Source organism: Macaca nemestrina, chromosome 4 (assembly GCF_043159975.1).
Source record: "Macaca nemestrina isolate mMacNem1 chromosome 4, mMacNem.hap1, whole genome shotgun sequence".
Taxonomy (NCBI): Eukaryota; Metazoa; Chordata; class Mammalia; order Primates; family Cercopithecidae; genus Macaca; species Macaca nemestrina.
The window spans coordinates 11,867,120-11,888,604 of record NC_092128.1 but is presented as its reverse complement, the minus strand read 5'-3'; the positions used below and the strand labels follow the sequence as shown (position 1 = coordinate 11,888,604).

At 36.0% G+C, this 21,485-nt stretch overlaps 1 protein-coding gene across 1 annotated transcript in view; it reads left to right on the top strand.

Moving 5' to 3' along the window:
• The window catches only part of LOC105474842 (contactin associated protein 2), a 2,256,224-nt gene that overhangs the window by 937,444 nt on the left and 1,297,295 nt on the right, over nt 1-21,485 (top strand). Inside the window, exon 5 of the mRNA XM_011729645.2 lies at nt 16,587-16,790. Within this exon, the coding sequence (XP_011727947.2) occupies nt 16,587-16,790 (204 nt within the window). The remainder of the gene's footprint in view (nt 1-16,586; nt 16,791-21,485) is intronic.

The window sequence follows — 21,485 nt, the reverse complement described above, 5'->3', positions numbered from 1 at the left end:
TGCAATTTTTAAACAGAGTGTTTTCTACAAAGTCAGGAAAAGTAGGCAGTCAAATAGCTTTAAAAAATCCTGAGCTTCACCATAGAGGGAATGTGAACTGAAAAATGTGATTTGGATTCTGTGAGTCTTCAGGAATCTCAGGTTCTACATATCTCTGTACTACAAAAACTAAATTTACTGTTTATACAGTGGTTGGTGAATTTTAATAATTAGGTATGTAAACCACAGAGTTTAGCTGCAGCAAGCATGTCAGGAATGAGTGATTGGCCTTTGTGTGTTCTACTTATAAGTTGCATGTACTAAAAGGCATGTCCATAAATACTGTGGAAGGAAAAGGTGTACTGATGTCAGATGGTACCATGTAGCATTATACTTATTTTTGAAGAGATTTGAAGTTTGTTGATCATTTTCCTCAAGGTTAATTTAAATATTTATTCTATTCTGCTGACATATATGTGGTAGTTTGAAATGGTTCTCCACTTTCTTGTGTAAAGGTAAATAAATGCAATGTAAACACAAGCAGTCTTCATTATTGATAGTAGTTACATGCTATAAAGTTGCCAGGAGCACTGATTTAGCAAATACTGAATTATTTCTCCTAAGGGAAATATAGGGTTAGCTTTCAGTGAGCCTCTGGTCACTACAATTTTTGTCAACTTACCAGTACATAATCTAGATTTGTGTGTGTTTCTATTTAAAGACGCCTTATATATTATATGTTGCTGATTCACTGACATTGAACTTATGGTAAACAGCACTCTTATTCTTCTTAAACAAAGCTCATCTAACACAGGTATTGTCTCTATTGGGCTTATCACAGCCTTCTTGTGCTGATAAATACTAGCAAGCACTTCAGGCGTATGCTTGGGAGGGAGGCATTTTAAACATCAAAATTACCCCAAAAACTGCACAAAAACGTGAAAAGTGTGGCAATAAACAGATTACAAAAAAAGGATACTTTTAAACAATAAGAGCACTGAAGCAAGAAGGAATATCATTGCCTTATTGCACTTTAGCTGTGGACGTACACATCTGGTGACCTGACGTTTTACAACTCGCCATGTATCCACAAATGACTGCCAAGGTGCCATGAGCATTGCCTTTGGGGTTACAAACAAATTTTAGCAAATAGGCAAATTCACAAACTAGAATCTAGAAATAAAGGATGGTCTATATCTGTTAGTTGGTATCTTAGTCAGTTTAAGCTGCTATAACAAAAATACCATAAACTGGGCAGCTAATAAGAAACCAAAGCTTTATATCTCAAAATTCTGGAGCCTGGGTAGTCCAAGATCAAGATCAAGACGCTGGCAGGTTCAATGTTTGATGAGAGCTTTTTGGTTCATAGAAGGCATATTCTCTCTGTGTCCTCAGATGGTATAAGGACTAGTTAGCTCTTTGGGGCCTTGTATAAGGGAACTAATTCCAGACATGAGGGTCTGCCCTCATGACTTAATCACTTCCCAAACACCCCACCTCTTGATATCATCATATTGGTGATTAAGTTTCAACATACGAATTTTGAGAGGACACAAACACTTATACCATAGCGTTCTGCCCCGAAACCCCAAAATTCATACACTTCTCACACACAAAATGCATTTATTCCATCTCAATAGCCCCAACAGTCTTAATTCATTTCAGCATCAATTTTAAATTCTAACTTCAAAGTCTCATCTAAATAACCTAAATCAGATATGGGTGAGTCTCAAGGTATGATTCATCCTGGGCAAATTGCTCTTCTGCTGCGAACTTGTGAAATCAAGCAACTTGTGTACTTCCAAAATACAATGTGGGACAGGCATAGGACAGACATTATCACTTTAAAAGGAAAAAAATAGGAAAGAAGAAAAAGGTAACAGGTCCCAATTTAAAGTACCAAGCCCCGAATATCCTGCCACCTACATGGTTCTCTGCAGGGGCACCACCTCCATGGTGGCTCTGTGCCTGGGTCACCAGCTCACGGCTCCTTCACGCTAGAATCACACACTGGTGGCTTCTACCAGTTTCGATGGTGGCAAAACTGGGGGCAGTTGCAACCCCAAGACACCTCTATACATTGCCCTAGAAGGGACTCTGTGGAGATCTTGGTGAGGAACAGATCTCTTACGAATTCTGCAACTTCCCAGGGCATCCTTTGAAATTTAGGTGGGAGCAGCCACACCCTTATAGCTTTACCTGGTGCAGCACATACTGGAGCCGCACTTGGTTTGGCTGAGGAGTACAGGCAGCACAGCTTTGAAGCAGCACTGAGCAGCAGTGCCACAGTCCCACCGGCATCTACAGCCCCCCAAGGCCCTCGCTCTCTGGGTCTGGGATGGGAGGGGCAGCCCTGATGATCTCTGAAATGCCTTCAGGATCATTCTGCCATTGTTTTAGACAGTAGTTTCTGGTTTGCCTTGAAATGGCTGATTCACACTAATCTCCTTATTAAATCCTTATTTGATCACACCCTTGTTCTCTCCCAAACGGCTTTCCCATTTCTTTCAGTATGGACGGGCTGAGAATTGTCCACATTTTAAAGTTTTGCTTCCCCTTTTAATAACTCCATCTTTAAATTGTATCTCTCTCTTGCTTTTTATTTTAACCACTACAGAGAAGGCCAGCCACAACACTTGGCTTAGAAATTCTCTCAGCCAAATATCCAATTTCATCATTCACAAGCTTCATCTTCCACAAAACCCTAGAATGCAAGAACAATTCAGCCAAATTTGTTGCCATTTTATAACAAAAGTTGCTTTTCCTCCCGTTTTCCATATCATCACATTCTCCTATTTAACATATCATCATATCCATATCCTCATTTCTGTCTGAGACCTCATTGGATGGCCTTTATCACCCATATTTCTATCAACATTCTATTCACGCCACTTAGGTGGACTTTAAGAAGATTGAGGTTCTGTCTATAGCTCTCCTCTTTTCTTCCTAAGCCCTCACCAGTAGTACCCTTAGAGGTCCATTCGGAGCAATGTAACCTGTTTTTTTTTTTTTTTAAAGCATGAACTTCATAAGTCTTCCAGCCTCTACCCATGGCTATGCTCCAAAAATGTTCCTACAGTTTTAGTATTTGCTGCAGCAGGACTCTACTCCAGTAGCAAGCTTCTGTCTTAGTCTGTTTGGCCTGTCATAACAAAATAATGTAAACTAGATACCTTTTTTTTAACCTTGCACACTCTATCTAATTTTGCAAGTTCTAATGGCTGAGAAGTCCAAAATCTAGGTACCAACAGATTTGGTATCTGATGAGGGCCCACTTTCTGGTTCTTAAATGATGCCTTCTTGCTGTGGGCAAGGGCAAGGCATCTTTCTGGGGCAACTTTTTGTTTTTGTTTTTGTTTTTGTTTTTTGAGACAGTCTCGCTCTGTCGCCCAGGCTGGAGTGCAGTGGCGCAATCTCAGCTCACTGCAATCTTTGCCTCCTGGGTTCAAGCGATTCTCCTGCCTGAGCCTCTCAAGTAGCTGGGATTATAGGCATACACCACCATGCCTGGCTAATTTTTTTGTGTTTTCAGTAGAGATGGGGTTTCACCATGTTAGTCAGGCTGATCTCGAACTCTTTACCTCAAATGATCCACCCACCTCAGCCTCCCAAAGTGCTGGAATTACAGGCGTGAGCCACCGCGCCTAGCCTCTGGGGCACTTTCATGAGACAACTAATCTCATTCATGAGGGCTTCACCATCAGAACATAATCACATCCCAAAGCCCCCAACTCCTAACACTGTAGCATTAAGAATAAGGTTTTAACACAGGAATTTTGGGAGGACACAAATATTAAGAACATAGCAGTTATTAAAATGTGTAAAATATATATATATATATTTTCTTTTTAGAAAGTTCTCTTATTTCAAATCTCAGTGAATAAGGTTCAGATGTATGTTGTTTCCTTGTCTTTCATTGTTTTTCTTGCTTCTTTTTGTCTTTTGAATCTGACATCATTACTATATTGCTTTTTGTTTCTAATCATTGTATAATCATATATCTTACCAAGCTACTGAAACGAGGCAGAAAGATAACTTCCATTTCATTTCAGTACATCTTCCCAAAACTGGATCCTGGTTTGCTTAGTTGTTATTAACAACACTTGATGTGCTATTATTAATTAAATAATTATCTTTTATCTCAAATGTGGAGATTCTTGCTCCTATGAAGCTCACCCTTCTCTTTAGCAGCAGCAACATCAAAACAATAGGCAGCTTCTCCCTTCATATGGGTCCTGACAGATGAGCCCTTTGGACCCCTCTTAAAAATGGTAAATGCACCATTTTCTTTTATTTACATTAACATTTTTTTAACCATGCACACTCTATTGATTTAGCATTAATCATGTTGTATCCTATACAATTTACCTTTTGAAAAATAAAACCACATGCAGATACATACTGGTTATTCACAGGTAAATCAGGGTGTAATTATCAGTAGATGAATTGTTTCAGATTTATTATGATCCATGCAGTCTTGTATTTTGACAGTTTAAAGAGATATGTGGCCAAGAAGACATATATGTGGGCCAGTAGCTAGCAGCCTGTGCATAATACAACTCCAAATCAACTGGTGAACATTTAAATTGGAGCAATTTAAATACAATTTTGAATTTCTGGCCTTCCTTGAAAATGTATTGTTTGAATAAGAGCAGCATTCCTGCGTACCATGTTACCTTCATGTGAATAGGGACTGCCTGCTTATATCCACAACATATCCCAAACACTGTATTCATCCTCTGCCATCATGGCCGAGCTTTTTATCTCTTCAGAAGCATCTCTTTTTGGTTGATTTTCTAATCAGGGAGATATGTCTCTCTCACCCATATTGCTATCAAAAGTAAGAAAGTAAAAGATCAATAGAACGACATGATATTTATAACCTGCCAGCATCACACATTTGTATAAACTGCTTGTCTTCTCTGAGCATTGAAGTTGTGACTTCTAATTTTAGAAGCTTCAAATCATTTTATCTCTGTCAGGACTGGTTCTCCCGACAAGTGGTGTGAGCCTTGCTCCTTTATGAAAATAAATTAATTCAACCTCTTCCTCATGGCCCCAGTGAGTGTGCAGGTGTCAGGAAGTAATGGACAGCACCCAAGTTCACAGTGAATCCGATTCCCTCCAATGCCCAAATCACTGAGGTGTGTTCACAAGCAGACCACAGAGTACCATTCAGTGTTTTACCAGACAGAACCCAACTGCTCTAGCAAAGAGGAGAGAGAACATTGTCTTACAACATGTGTACCTTTTGAGCTTTACTAAGCCTAGCTTATGGTTGAGGTAAAATTTTCACCCAAAGGTATGTGAAATCAAACCAAAAATAAAGAATTGTTGTAGTGTCTTGCACCATGTGCATAACCTCAAAAAATACTGCACGCATATGTCCCAATTTCTTGCAAATAAGAGAAAATCATTTGTACCAACTAATTTAGCTTTCAGGAAAGCATGGAAAGTAAAATAAATAAAAATGACATTGTTTACTAATCACCTACTACATATTGCTACTTGTCCAGAAAAATGCATAGGGGTTGTTGATGAATGTATATAGTTCAGACATCAGTTTAAACATGTAAAATAATGAATAATTTTTATAATTATTATATTATATTTATAATTATAATAATGAATAATTATTTATAAAATAAAATAATTTTACATGTTTAAAGTAATGGTGTTTGTTCATGTACATATGTGGGGACAGATGGTTGTATGGATGGATAGATGATGTATTAGTTCGTTTCCATGCTGCTGATAAAAACGTAACCAACACTGGGCACTTTACAAAAGAAAGACGTTTAATGAACTTAGAATTCCATGTGACTAGGGAGCCCTCACAATCATGGCGGGAGGTGAAAGGCACCTTGTACATGACGGCGGCAAGAGAAAGAATGAGAACCAAGGGAAATGGGTTTCCCCTTATCAAAGATCTTGTGAGACTTACTCACTCCCATGAGAGCAGTATGGAGGAAACGGTCCCTATGATTCCATTATCTCCCACCAGATCCCTCCCACAACATGTGGGAATTATGGGAGTACAATTCAAGATGAGATTTGGGTGGAGAAACAGAGACAAAGCATATCAGATGAATTTGAAAAGTATAGAGCATAGAAATTTTGGATAGCTAAAGAAGTAACAAATTAAGATTCTGCCTAAAAATTAAAATGGTGGGAAAATGAATTCAAATATGTAGCACGTTTCAAAGAGGAGTTTTTGACATTTTGCTTTTGTTTTCAGGGTACTGTCAATTTCATTTTAAGTTCTGAGGCCTTGTAATATTGGATTTATCATACATCTGGAGTCAGCCACAACTGTAAATATTGATCAGAAATTTTTCAATTAGTATAAAAGCCTTAACTGCTTTGAAATTCTGGGTAGCAATAATGCATCATCTGAATGCTTTGCATCCTTTAATGACATAGGTGTCTTCTGAATTCTGGCTTTGCGTAACTGTTGTCAACGCTGTAAGAACATCAGTTCGTTTGAGGTTGGATCTTTGTTCTCTCTGTTTCTGGAAGCTTTCCACACCCTTTGTCCTGTCCCTCACCAGCACAGAAGTTATCTTCCCAATGCAAACCTGGACATGCATTTTCCACTTAGAATACCGTCATTACACACATGGGCTCTCAGCTTCCTCACCTCAGGGAGCATTAAGTCTTTAATCTTCCAATTCTCACCCTGCACATGAATTGTGAGCCTTATGTAATAAAGTCACAAAATACTGAGCTTTTTTAGAACAGTTGAATGTGCCATTCCACTATCTATCTGAATTTATCTTACTCAGTCTTAATTCTCTTTTCACAGGAAAGTTCGTGCATTTTTTTTTTAACTCACCCCATTACCTCCACAACCCCATGGTCTTGATACAGTGTTATGGATGTAGAAGATATTTCAGAGTCCAGAAGTTGATCTTAGACATTTCATAATGGTTTTTCTAAAATTTGCTTTAAAGGAGTTTTTGCGGGTCTATGGACTTTTGCCAGCAATTCTTAGACTTTTGTTTGATCAAAACTGATTTTTCACTTCTTTTCTAAGATATGGTAAAATAATTTTCTGTACAGAGTATTTTTTAACATAGTTTATTAGTAGAAAATTTGAGACATAATAAGGCCAACATACCAGAATACACCTGCCGTGAAAAGATACTAATATTTTATTACTCACAGTTCCCAACAGGATGGGGCAGGCCATGCCACAGGGTGTAGTCCTGAGGTAGGGAGCTCAGGGAAGCACCAGGGTCTATCAGGAAGCAGAGGGGATGCAGAAACTGTAGGCAAGATCCTTTATTGTAGTTTCCATGGGAAGGAATAGGTGCAGTAGGGTAAGCAGGCTTAGGTCTGGCTAGCTGGAATAATTATTCCAGTGGGCTCTGGGGTGTAGAGGCTGATCCTAGTTGTCTTGTACCTGATTCTGGGATGAATAGGGAAGATGGATCATGGCCCAGAAGAGAGAAAGCTGGATAAAGGAAGCAGTTGGGGTGTGGACTCTGGATTGGTTGTTTTATATTTGGAAAGTGTGCTTACCATCTCTAGAAATGGGCTAACCCTGGGAAGGACAGTCCCTCTAGGGTCATCAAGACCCCAGATATCAAAGCATTGGAGTGCAGAGATTAAAATACATGGTCAGGACAGAGGGGAAATTAAAGCCATGGCAGCTCCAAGAAATGACACAGGTGGCTGCCATTACCCCCGCTCCCACCCTCCACAGCTACCAGCCTCCCTTTACTCATAGGGATAATTGATTTTTTCCTCAACGCTATATAAATTACTATGAAAAGAGTGCCTCAAAACAAGTTCCTTATCACCATTTGTAACTAAACTGCTATCTTTAATCTATGTAGTATCAAAATTTGGACAGAACACTGACGATGATATTTTAAATGGAACTAGAAGGTGAACTGAATAGAGATTTTTAGAATTCCAAAATAAATGTTGGGAATAATTTAAATCAAAAGACATTCTGAGGAATTTCTTGATGTCTGGTTTCTTGCCTCATCTGTGTAGCATTTACTTAGGATTTATAATTCTAGGTAGTCTTTTCACTAGCAAAATAACTAGATTTTGTATGGTCAACAATTGTAGAGCTATTCTCAGTAAACAGCAATATTATCACAGAGAAGGCAAGTCTAATTTATTTGACTTTTGGATTTACAAAAATAAAAACAGCTTCCACATGGATTTCCTACAAATAGATTATATGCTAATTTTCAGAAATTGCTTATTATTTCTGCATTATTAGATATATGCAAGTTATAACCCTGCTTAGAAATAGAACTCTGATTTTCTGATATCCTGTGAGTAATGAGTGGTTGAGAGGGAGGACAGAATATAGATGTGTGATTGTGTTTTTGTGTGCGTGTGGAGGGGGTGTATGTGTGTGTGCAGGTCCATTTTGGGAGGCATAGGGTACCTCAGTGGGCTTTTTTGTCTCTTCATGTTGAATAATGTGATACCTAATGCTATAACTTTAAAAAGTTATTAATATTTTCCTATGTCTGTTTGTTTGTTTGTTTGTTTGTTTTGTGATTCAATAGGCCAACCAGATAATCAGCCATTCACGGTTTATCATATATACATTTTTTATGGAGTAATTCAAAAATTAAAAATAAAATATATGGGAGTCAATTGATCTTGCCTCTGAAAATCAATAACTATTTCAGGTTAGCATACAATGACTGCTCTAAAAGGTGTTTAAAACTTAGTGACTTTAATCTTAGAATATGCAAGTTTCTCATTAATGCGTTTAGTTCAAAGGAAATTATATATTCTGTATTTAAACTCATACAGGAGTTCAATGTTTTGGCCTTTGACTTATAAATAAATAACTCCAGTGTAAGTATAATAAAAGCATGTTATGCTGAAAACCATTTATTCATATCGGACACTCATAGTTGTAAGAGTTGTATAGCATTAAATCATGTATAAGTCTGTACTCTTAGGAAGGAAACTGCACGATCACAGGCATAGTTTAGAGGGGAAATAATAACACAGTGGAATTCTCCTTTTGCCTTGTTTCAAACTTAAATGATGTTTCCATCAGTTCCATCAGGAAATGTCGATTCTGCCAGGAATCCAAAACAGAACCATCCAAAGCCTGTATCCTAGAGGAGCTTCAAGTCCACAGGAAAAATCACACCCAGAAGAAGACAAATTCAATATAACATGAGAAGTAAAATGATAAAAGTATGCAAGGAGCTAGGGGTCAATAGACCAAGGCTGTTTCACACAGGCAAACTTTCTAGTGGTGAGGCTTATCTGAGGCTTGGAAGATGCCTAAAAGTAAACTAGAACTCAGAAAAATGGCAGCTCATTGAGGAAAGTGAGCATAGCCCAAGGAAACGTGTGAAGTTTGCGAGGAATTCAATCCGTTTACCATCATGAGCACATACAAAGAAAGATGGCACTAAAAATGAGCCCGGATGGGAAGGCAGGAGCGATATCATTGAGGGTGGTATAGGCCTCACTGAAGAACCTGGCTTTTGATCTTTCTGGGAAAGAGTTTATTTCAAAAAGGTCTTTCTAGTTTCTGTGTGATGGTTTTAAGACAGGAGAGTCCCCTGGACCCCTTCGTGAGACTTGCAACAGGGTTGTGGCTCCTTCGCTCAGCAAAAACCCCTTTTGGGAGGAGGAGCATGCAGGTGAGCTGGAGCAAGCGCTTTTGGGCTCTGGCTCCACGGCAGTGTCTAGGGGTGTTTCAGTGCTCTTTCAGCTTTGCCATCTGTGGATGGCTAAGTGTTAACCAGTTCAGTGGAGATTCAGGGTGACAGCCTTTTATACCCTGTCATCTTCGTACACAGGTTCTTGTCTGGCATTCAGGGAGAATCAGGTCACATGGACTTGAAGCATGGGGAATGCAGGGATTTTACTGAGTGATGGAGGTGGCTCTCAGCAGGATGGATGGGGAGCTGGAAAGGAGATGCAGTGGGAAGATGATCTTCCCCTGGAGTTCGACCATCCCACGGCCAGTCTCCTATCTGACTTTCCCCAGCCAAACTCCTCTTGATGTACAGACGCTTCCTCTCTTCTCTCCTTCTCTGCTGTGCCGCTCTTCTGTTCTACTGCTTATCTGTTCATGGAACCTGGCGTTTGGGGTTTTTATGAGTATAGGATGGGGAGCACGGCGGGCCAGGTTGGTTTTGAAAAAAGCAACAATTGGACAGGAAAACAGGATAACTGTTCTCATTTAGCACCACAGCTTGCAGGCTTGAAGGCGAGGCCTTTGCCAGGGAACCACCCTCTTGTCTCCTGTTCATATCAGTTGGATTTAAGAGACATAAGACCAATGGATGGGAATTGGTCACTTAACAATGTTAATACAATAGGCAACATGTGAGGTAATGGTGGGCTTTTGGTAGTACATACAAAAGTATACTATGAGTTTTAAAAATATCAAAATGAAATATCAAATTGAAATATCAAATTTCAATTAACAATCATTGCACCTCAGATAAACTCATTGGCTATGATACTGCCACTGCACAAAGTTCTATATTTCACAGGTCTTGGAACTCACTAAATGTGGGTAGGCAAAAAGGAAAAAAAGAAAAAAAAAAAAAAGAAGCTCAAGAAAGTTTCAGATCTCTGGCTTGAGTGACTGGATAGTGGATATAATAAAAGTAGTGGGGCTCAGAGAAATAATTACATGTTGAGCAGGTAGAGTGAGATATGCCTGTGGAACATGCATGTGGATCAGCCTTCCAAGTTACTGGATTGGAATCTAAATGGTATGCAGAAATGAAATCAGAGTCCTTCGATATTGTCATCATTGTCCTAGGGGATATCAAGCACTGAAGGGCAAAGCAACATATTTTAAGCAGAAATATTGCAAAAACTGTGAGATGCTGGCCTGCAGGAAAGAAGAGCCTTGAGGTTTTTTGGTTTGTTCCATTTTCTCCAAAGTAGAAGTGATTTCAGATTCTATCTCTAGACCATTTTTAAAGGATGAGAAAAAAGGTCATTTGCTACTATTACTCTAAATTAGCTATACTGACATTTTGAAATCTGTTTTAACTATTTAGGTTTATATCACAGATGCATTGAAAAAAAGAAAGGCAATGGGTTAGGAGAAAGAAAGTATTCAGATCAAATCAATGTGTAGATGGAATGGAATGAGATTGAGTCCACAAGAGTTGTGTCTGTTCTAGGACTCAGTCAATTTAAAATAATGGAATACATTCTTGCCCACCACAGCTCCCCAAAAGTAGCCTAATATTAACAATGTTTTTATCTGGCTATTGAAACCTCAAGTATATTTGTAGTTGAAGCACCAAGATGGATCAGCGAGATTCTTGAAATTTCTTCCAATCTAGTGACCCTAATTTTTTAATGAAGTATATGAAATAACAGTGTTTATTGTACCTTAATCCAATTAATAGAAATATGAGTGACAACATTCAAACATTCAACAAATATTTAATGAACATTCACTGTTTTTCAGGCACTGTTTTAAGTGCTGGGCTTTATAATGGAACAAAAGAAAGTCTCAGAGGAGATATGCTGTAAATATACAAACGTTAATGTATCAGGTAGAGATAAATGCTATAAAAATGAATAAAGCTGGGTGAATAGAGAGGAGATGAAGTTGGCAGTCACACTTTTTGTGAAGAATGATCAATATATCTAAAATTTTGACATCTGACAATAAAAATAATACACAGATTTGCATCTGTGTGAAATTTGCAAAATAAACAAATTCTGTCTTCTAGTATTTTTAAACTTCAGTTTCAGAAATAAAATACATTTCAAACTCTTGAAGTGATTTGGTATTTATTCGCATGAACTATGTAATATTAGATTCTGTACTAACTGGTTAATATACATTTTTACTATTTTTTAGATTTACATGCTTTGTATGTATTTGTGAAATATGTATGCCTTCACAAAATTTAAAGTTCCAAATTTACTAGTTTTTAGTTTATTGTTTTATAAAAGAATGTCTTTCATTTTGTTTCCTTTTTTCTCTAATTAAAAATCTATATAATTTTTTACCTTTATTGAAGTATTATATAATTGAAAAATAAATATTGTATATATTTGAGATACATGCTTCCACAACTCTGTGATATTCTCCCCAAATATCAATAATACAGTCTAGTCCTAAGAAAACATCAGATAAATCCAAACTGAGAAAGATGCTACAAAATACCCCGCTGGTGCTCCTCTAGAGGATCAAAGTTATGAAAGACAAGGAAAGAATTGGAAACGGTCACAGATTAGAAGTGACTAGGGAAGCATCATAACTAAATGCAATGACAGATCCTGGATTGAGTCCTAGAACAGCAGCAAAAAAGCATTAGTGAAACCCTGGTGAAATCCAAGTATAATCTGTATTGGAGGGAATACCACTTTACTTAAGATAGTATTTTCATTTGGACAAATGTACCAGGTTATGTAAAATGTTAATATTAGAGGAAGCTAGGTACAAGGTATGAGAACCCTATCTTTCTAACTACCTTTTCAGCTTTTCTCTAAATCTAAAATTTTTCCAAAATAAAAAGTTTATTTATGAAAATAAAAACAAACTTCCACCAAAATTTTTATTGAAGAAGTTGGACACTTAAATGATGGTACCTTTTTAGCTAATCAAAATCCTGTTTTAGAAAACAAAATTATGAAATAAGGTTTAAAAAATGTACAGTAACAAAAACCAAACACAAACTATATACAGTATTATCCATATGTGTATCTGTATACATACATAAAGATTCTTTATATGCAATTTAAAATAATCATAAATAGTATATTATCATTGATTATTTCAGGAAAAAAATGAAATAATGCCTGTTCAATTTTTTTCTTTAAACCTTTTTGTTTCTTTCAGATCCCCTATAAAAGTAACTGAAAAAATTTTATAGGAAAGCGATATTAAAAGTAACTCTTGAATACTTATTTGTTGGTATGCTATACTCAAATACTTTTTAATTTTTCAGATAAATAGACTACAGTTTCACATTATGTATTCTTACTTTTATAAGGGCCTTTTATGAAGATTAATAAAACATTTTAATTAACTAAAACATGAAGTTTCCCTGTACTATAAATATTATATCACCCCAAACTCAAATTATTAGTGTACAATTTGGACCATGACTAAATGAAATGAAATTCTCCCTCTCTCCCTCCCACTCTCTTTATTCTTCTCCCTTCCTCCCTCAGATATATAGATAGATAGAGCTATCTATAGCTATCTATATAGAGATAGATCTATCTATAGCTATCTATATCTATATCTGAGGTATGTATCTATATATAAAGATATATCTATATCTATACATAAAGATATATCTATCTATATCTTTAAATACAGATATATATGAATTATTCCATACCTTAGATAGTTGGATAGATATTTAGGTAAATATGTAAAATGTAGGATATGCACCAATTAAGTACCCATTAACACTGGTGACCTTTTGTGGTTGGGATTCACTTTCTACTTTCTATATTTCTGTATTGTTTAATTTCTTTTGAGCAATAACATAGTTTGTAATAAAGTATATAGCAAAGTTATCTTTTAATATTAAAATATTAAATAAACTTAAAATTTTAATATTAAAATCTTTATATGGTAAACACTTTTTCAAATTATCTTATTCAAAGTTAGAAAGTGAAGACTAAGGAACAATGAAATGTTTTTGAAAAAGCCCTTTCTACCATGATGATTTGATGAACTGGGCATATTACCAGCTTGCTGAGCTATTGTTAGGAACAAAATTGTGGAAACACTATGATTTTGCATTCGCTTTTTGACTGGCCGTTATTGTTCAGATTGCTTAAACAGTTCAACCATACATATTTAATCACTGCATAGAAAACTTAATTCTAGGGAGTGATAAGCAATCAGGATAATAGAAGAAAAACGTGGCTTGTCCCCAAATAAGCACAATGCGTTATTAGGTATCAAATGAAATTTTAATCTATTTTTGTAGGAAACAGAGCTAAACTGTGATGAATATTCTTTACATTATTGTAGAATATCCCAGACTTTTTAAAACGTACATGGTATGTGTTAAAGTGTAAATATCATAGATTATTCCTAGAAATTTTTTAATTTTCAAGCCAGCTCTCAGCTTATATCCACAAGAGGACATGCTGATATTTTTGAAGCATTTAACCCATTCATAGAAAACAACTTTTAATTTTGTTTTAGATAGATGGCTAGATAGATGGGAAAATATGTTGAAACTTTTTGTTTTTCTCTGTGGAGAATCTACCTTACAGAGCATTTTGTTTCCCAACTGACCCTGACTACTTACCATTTGTAAAGTGAGACTTGGTCTACATGAATAGCTTTCCTTCCTGTTTTTATTAATATCTTAGGATTGTCTGAAAAAAATAAGCCATCTTCAACCTTTCTGTCACATTTTCTCATTGCTCTAAAAGTAAGACAGAAATGCATTAACATTTGCATAAATCAGTATTCTGTACCTAGAATTAAATGTGTTTTGATTTAGAAGAAAGTATAGAGGAGGTGATTCTTGTTCCCTGAGTACAAGCTCGGGGAACATTTACTTCCTGAGAGATGAATTAGAAATATGTTATGTCAATTAAAATATGCTGAAGGTGTTTAAAACAATGATGTGTCTATTATTTAACTGTCACTGATAGGAAATTGACTGCAAAACTACTGTCTAGAGTTCAGAATTTACTCTCATCTGTGTTTCTTTTATTCACTTTTCAAGACAAAAAGTATCTATCAACTACTGGATTATAAGTTCAACCTGGAATCTGAAAATCAAATTCCTTTTTTTTCTCTCCTTTATTTCTCATTGCAGATGATAAAGATACTGCCATTGAAATTCAGCTGTGGCAGTATATGTGATTAAGCTAAAGTCTAATTGGCTTTGCAGTGTTAGCAGAAGCCAAAATTTAACAGTTGATTTTTTTCCCTCGTATTAAAATAAACCTCTGTGATTCACAGTCTCAGAGAACAGAATTCTGTTGATTAAGAAAGTCTTTTTATGCGCAATAAAGAGCTGATTATAAGAATTAAAACTTAAAGTTTAAAGTCATATTTTTTCTGAATGTTTTATAATGTAACATTGTACAAACTTATTTAAAAGCATAAATATTTGAGATACTAGCATAAATATTTTCAAAGTATGTGAAAGCCATCAATGATTTGAAAGGCAAGCTTAGATTTCATTTTAAGTAATATTCAAAGTGACTGTATTCACAACAATTCACTTTATAGAATGAGGTAAACTCAACACAAACAAAGACTGGATGTGTTTCTGGCAGCTCTACATCTCTCTGTGGCCACCACAGGGATTTATTTGGTGGTATGCTCCACTTACAAGGCAAACCAAAGTGTTTCTGGTGGTGATTGAAGTAAACGAGTGCCAGAGAACTAGGACATGAAATGAGAAAATATTTCTCTGACAGGCTTTAAACTGGCTATTATTTTTCTCCAATGTCTCCCTCTGGAGTTCTTTAACCAGACCTTGCCCAAAACCTAGAGGCTAGCTTTCTCCAGGCTTGTAATTCTAAAGTTATTAGAGCTGTTCCATTTGACTACGCTTTCTATGATTTAAAAATGAAAAGCTTACTGAAATAGTCTATTGAAAATATTTTTAACAATGAAAATTTGATCATGGTAACGAAGCTTCTAGTTGAACTCAATATTTGATCTGAATGGTTACATTGTATTTTTGAATCATTCCATGAATTGAGAATGCATTGACCAATAGTGCCTAATAAATAATATCATCTCATTTTTATTTCTGGTGTGAAATAAATAGTAGTTATAAAATGGATCCTCACAATCACATATTTCAGATCATAGTGACAAAATTTCACATTTTTTTTAAAAAAAAGATTACATACTTTCCTCATTTTAATATATTCTCCTAAAACTAAAATTAGAGCTGCTAGAGTCATAGTATATGCTGGTTATTTGTTCTTTAAACTCATATATGGATAAGTGGAGATATCCGTGTCCAATGTAGAGAAAAAACAAACAATGGTGCCCAATTCTCCATTCCAAATGCAAGGAAGTAATAAGAAATTTGAGACAGACTGATTCCTAAGAATAAATGTTAAGAAGTTTCTGAAAATTAAGTTGGTTGTAAACTCTGAATACTACAACAAGGTTTACTAAAATTGTGGTGAAATATAAAAACCATTAGGAAAAAAAAATGAGAATAGCATAAAAGATCACATTCCAAGTGCCTTCATTGTTATATCAAAGAAAGCAACTTTTTGAATAAAATATATACTTAAAATCATGAGGAATTATCATTAAGGAATAAAACATTTAAGTCTCATAATCTGTTAGAGATTTAAAAATTTTACTATTTTGGGCTAAATGCTAGATTCCTAAATTAAGATTTGAAGCATATAACCCATTGAATTTATATTACTAATTTTGTAATTAAAGTAAAATGTTCAACTGATAGAGCTTTTATGAGCATTTTTATCAATACTCTCCATAAAACCTCCTTTAAAAAAAAAACAGTAAATCAAAAGAAGGAATAGAATAAAAACAAAGGACTGTCAATTTTTCAAGAAAAACACTTATTTAATTCTCATTTATTCTTTGCAGACACCTGTTGGAAGTGGATGGTAACATAGGTGACTAAACTAATTTTTTTGTTTGTTTGTTTTAGGGGCTGATGTTATCAACTTTGATGGCCATGTTGTGTTACCATATAGATTCAGAAACAAGAAGATGAAAACACTGAAAGATGTCATTGCCTTGAAATTTAAGACGTCTGAAAGCGAAGGAGTAATCTTGCACGGAGAAGGACAGCAAGGAGATTACATTACCTTGGAACTGAAAAAAGCCAAGCTGGTCCTCAGTTTAAACTTAGGTATGTTCTGATTCTCAGTACTATTCTTTCCATTATGGATGTTCCCATTAGGAAAACGTTCATGTTGCTCAATTCTTTAAAATGTAAATTATAAAAAGAGCTCATATTATGTTGTCAATTCATTCTTAATGTATAACCGTTGGTACATAATGAAATACCTATTCATTCAAAAAATATTTATTAAACACCTCTGCTATACAAGGTGCTATACTAGTCTTTGGCCTATAGCAGGGAACAAGTAGACAAGATCCTTAAGCTCATTAAGTTCATGACCTAATGGAGGTATCAGACAATATAGCATTTATTATTCTTATTTTAAAACAACTAAGCAAAAATGAGTGACTTCAAATAATAAATATGAACCAGTTGAGAAGATTAATATCATAAAGGGAATAGGTTAATATGTCCTGTTCAAAGGCAATGGGGCCAATATTGGAAAGTGTAGTGACGAAAGCCTGCTCTGAGGAGAAAATATTTAAGATGAGATCTGAGTGATGAAAAGGAATTAGCCATGAAAACATGAGAGAAATGGGATTACATAGGAAGAGAACATTGAAGACAAAAAGCATGCTCAAGAACCAGGAAGGATGACGCTGTGCATAAATGCTGTGGGCTGTTAAGACAAAAGATGAAATCCAAGAGGTGGAAATTGCCCAAATCCTGTGGGATCCTGCATGGCATGCCAAATTGTTTAGATATTATTTTTAAGAATAGGAAGCTGTTGGAAGGCATTAAACTGTCTGGCTTTATCATCTTATTTTTAATAAGTGCATTGAGACTTCAAGAATTACTTGTGTAGATATGAGAGTCGCAGCAGAACTTCTGCACAGTTTGGGTGAGAGATAGTACTGCTTGTATGAGGTGGTTATCAGGGGAGATACAGAGAAATATTTCAATTAAGGAAATTATTTTAGTGGTACATTCAGCATGACTTATGACGGGTTGGATATAGCGTAAGAAGAAAAGAGTAGAAATAAAGAATGAGCCCTAGGATTTGGGTTTCAGCACCAAATGGACATTAGTGTCATTTTCAGAAATAGAGAAGACTTTAGGAGGAACTCTAGAGATCAGTTTGGACATGGATAATTCTGCTTATTAAACATCTAAGTAGAACTTTCTATTATGGAAGTTGAGAAACAAGACTGAGAGAAGACTAAAATGGAGACTAAGTAGTCGTGAATAGTGAGTAGGAGAAAATGAAGAAAGTGTAGTATCACAGAAATCAAGGACACAAAAGTGGTTGTCAACTGTTGAATTCCTCTAAATGTCACGTAAGATGAAGATGGAGAGGCAAACATTGGGCTTAATAGCATGGAGGTTACTGTTAATTTCCATTCAGTGGAATGGAAAAGACAAATTTTCTAGGTAAAGAAAGAATGAAAGGCATAAGTAAATATTTTGACTACAGTTAACTAGAGAGAAAGAACACAGAGAAATGAAATGTTGGCTGCTGAAAGATCTGAATTTAAAGAAGTTATTGTTTTATGTGGGGTTGTTGTTGTTTTTATTTTTAATTTTTTTTTAATTTATTAACTTATTTTTGAGTCAGAGTCTCACCCTGTCACCCAGGCTGGAGTTCAGTGGCATGATCTCTGCTCACTGCCACCTCCACCTCCTGGGTTCAAGTGATACTCCTGCCTCAGCCTCCTGAGTAGCTAGGATTACATGCTCCCCACACCATGCCTGGCTAATTTTTGTATTTTTAGTAGAGAGAGGGTTTCACCATGTTGGCCAGGTTGGTTTCGAACTCCTGACCTCAAATGATCTGCCTGCCTTGACCTCCCAAAGTGCTGAGATTACAAGCATGAGCCACCATTCCTGAACCTGTTGTTGTTTTTTAATGGACAATAACAATGTAGGTCTGTATGTTGATGATGTAGCTAGGATTTACTTAAAGCTAAAGTGAAGATCTGCAATATTGGTACTGGCATTCAAAATTATAGTTTTGGCAGAGTAATGGTACCTCTTTCTCTTTTTTTTAAATTTAAGTTCATGGGTGCACGTGAAGGATGTGCCACTTTGTTACGTAGGTAAACGTGTTCCGTGATGGTTGTCTGCACAGATCATCCCATCACCTAGGTATTAAGGCCAGCATCCATTAGCTATTCTTCCTGATGCTCTCCTTCCTCCCCACCCAACCCTCTGACAGGCCCCACTGTGTGTTTTTCCTCCCCATGTGTTTATGTGTTCTCATCATTCAGCTCTCACTTATAAGTGAGAACATGTGGTATTTGGCTTTCTGTTCCTACATTAGTTTGCTGAGGGCAATAGCCTCCAGCTCCATCCATATCCTACAAAGGACAAGATCTCATTTCCTTTTATGGCTGCATAGTATTCCATGGTGTATATGTGCCACATTTTCTTTGTCCAGTTTATCATTGATGGGCATTTAGGTTGATTTCATGACTTTGCTATTGTGAATAGTGCTGCAATGGACATATGTGTGCATGTATCTTTATAATAGAATGACTTATATTCTTTTGGGTTTTATACTCAGTAATGGAATTGCTGGATCAAATGGTATTTCTGCCTCTAGATCTTCGAGGAGTCTTCACACTGTCCTCCACAATGATTGAACTAATTTACCCTCCCACCATCAGCATAAAAGCTTTCCTTTTTCTCTGCAGCTTCACCAGTATCTGTTGTTTTTTGACTTTTTAATAATAATCATTTTGAGATGATATCTCATTGCAGTTTTGATTTGCATTTCTCTAATGATCAGGGATGTAGAGCTTTTTATTCCTTGCTTGTTGGCCACATGCATATCTTTTTTTGAGAACTGTCTGTTCATGTACTTTGCCCACATTTTAATGGGGTTGTTTGTTTTTATCTTGTAAATTTGTTTAAGTTCCTTGTAGAAGCTGCATATTAGACCTTTGTCAGATGGATAGATTGCAAAACTTGTTTCCTATTCTGTAGTTTGTCTGTTCACTCTGATGATAGTTTCTTTTACTGTGCAGAAGCTCTTTAGTTTAATTATATCCCATTTGTCAATTTTTGCTTTTGTTGCAATTGCTTTTGGTATCTCCATCATGAAATCTTTGCCTTTGCCCATGTCCTGAATGGTATTGCCTAGATTTTCCTCTACGGTTTTTATAATTTTTGGTTTTATGTTTAAGTCTTTAATTCAGCTTCAGTTGATTTTGTATATGGTGTAAGGAAGGGGTCCAGTTTCAGTTTTCTGCATATGACTAGCCAGTTCCCCCATCTCCATTTATTCAATGAGAAATCCTTTCCCAATTGTTTATTTATGTCAGGTTTGTTGAAGATCAGATGGTTGTAGGTGTATGATCTTATTTCTGAGGTTCTATGTCCCATTGGTGTAGGTGTCTGTTCACACAAGTACCATGCTGTTTTTGTTACTGTGGCCTTGCAGTATAGTTTGAAGTTGGGTAGTGTGATGCCTCCAGCTTTGTTCTTTTTACTTAGGATTGTGTTGGCCATTAGGCCCTTTTTGGGTTTCATGTAAATTTTAAAATAGTTTTTTAAAAATTCTTTGAAGAATGTCAGTGGTAGTTTTATGGGAATAGCATTGAATCTATATATTGTTTTGGGCAGTATGGCCATTTTCATGATGTTGATTATTCCTATCCTTCCTATCCATGAGCATGGAATGTTTTTCCATTTATTTATGTCATCTCTGATTTCTTTGAGCAGAGGTTTGTAGCTTTTGACAAGGTCCTTCACTTCCCTTGTTAGCTGTGTCCTAGGTATTTTATGTTATTTTCAGTAATTGTGAAGGGTGGTTCATTCGTAATTTGACTCTCTGATTGCTTGTTGTTGGTTTATAGGAATGCTTATGATTTTTGCACATTGATTTTGTATCCTGAGACTTTGCTGATGTTGCATATCAGCTTAAGAATCTTTTTGGCTAAGATGATGAGGTTTTCTAGGTATAGGATCATGACATCTGCAAAGATAATTTGATTTCCTCTCTTCCTATTTGAATACCCTTTATTTCTTTCTCTTCACTGATAGCCCTGGTCAGGATAGCCAATACTATGTTGAATAGTCACGGTGAGAGAGGGCATCCTTGTCTTGTGCCAGTTTTCAAGGGGAATGCTTCCAGCTTTTGCCCATTCAGTATGATACTAGCTGTGGGTTTGTCATAGATGACTCTTATTATTTTGAGGTATATTCCTTCAAAACCTAGTTAACTGAGAGTGTTTAATATGAAGGGATGTTAAATTTTATTGAAGTACTTTTCTGCATCTACTGAGATAATCATGTGGTTTTTGTCTTTATATCTATTATGTGATTAATCACATTTACTGATTTGTGTATACTGAACCAACCTTGCATCTCAGGGATGAAGCTGACTTCATTGCAGCAGATACACTTTTTGATGTGCTGCTGGATTCAGTTTGCCAGTACTTTGCTGAGGATTTTTGCATAGATGTTCATCAAAAATATTGGCGTGAAGTTGTTGTTGTTGTTGTTGTTGTTGTTGTGTCTCTGCCAGGTTTTGGCCTCATAGAATGTGTTAGAGAGGAGTCCTTCCTTTTAAATTTTTTGGAATAGTTAAATAGGAATGGTATCAGCTCTTCTTTGGACCTCTAGTAGAACTCAGCTGTGAGTCTGTCTGGTCCTAGGCTCTTTTGGTTTATTTACTATGAAATTACTGCCTCATTTTCTGAAGTCATTATTGGTCTGGCTTAGGGAATCAATTTCTTTCTGATGTAGTCTTGGGAGGGT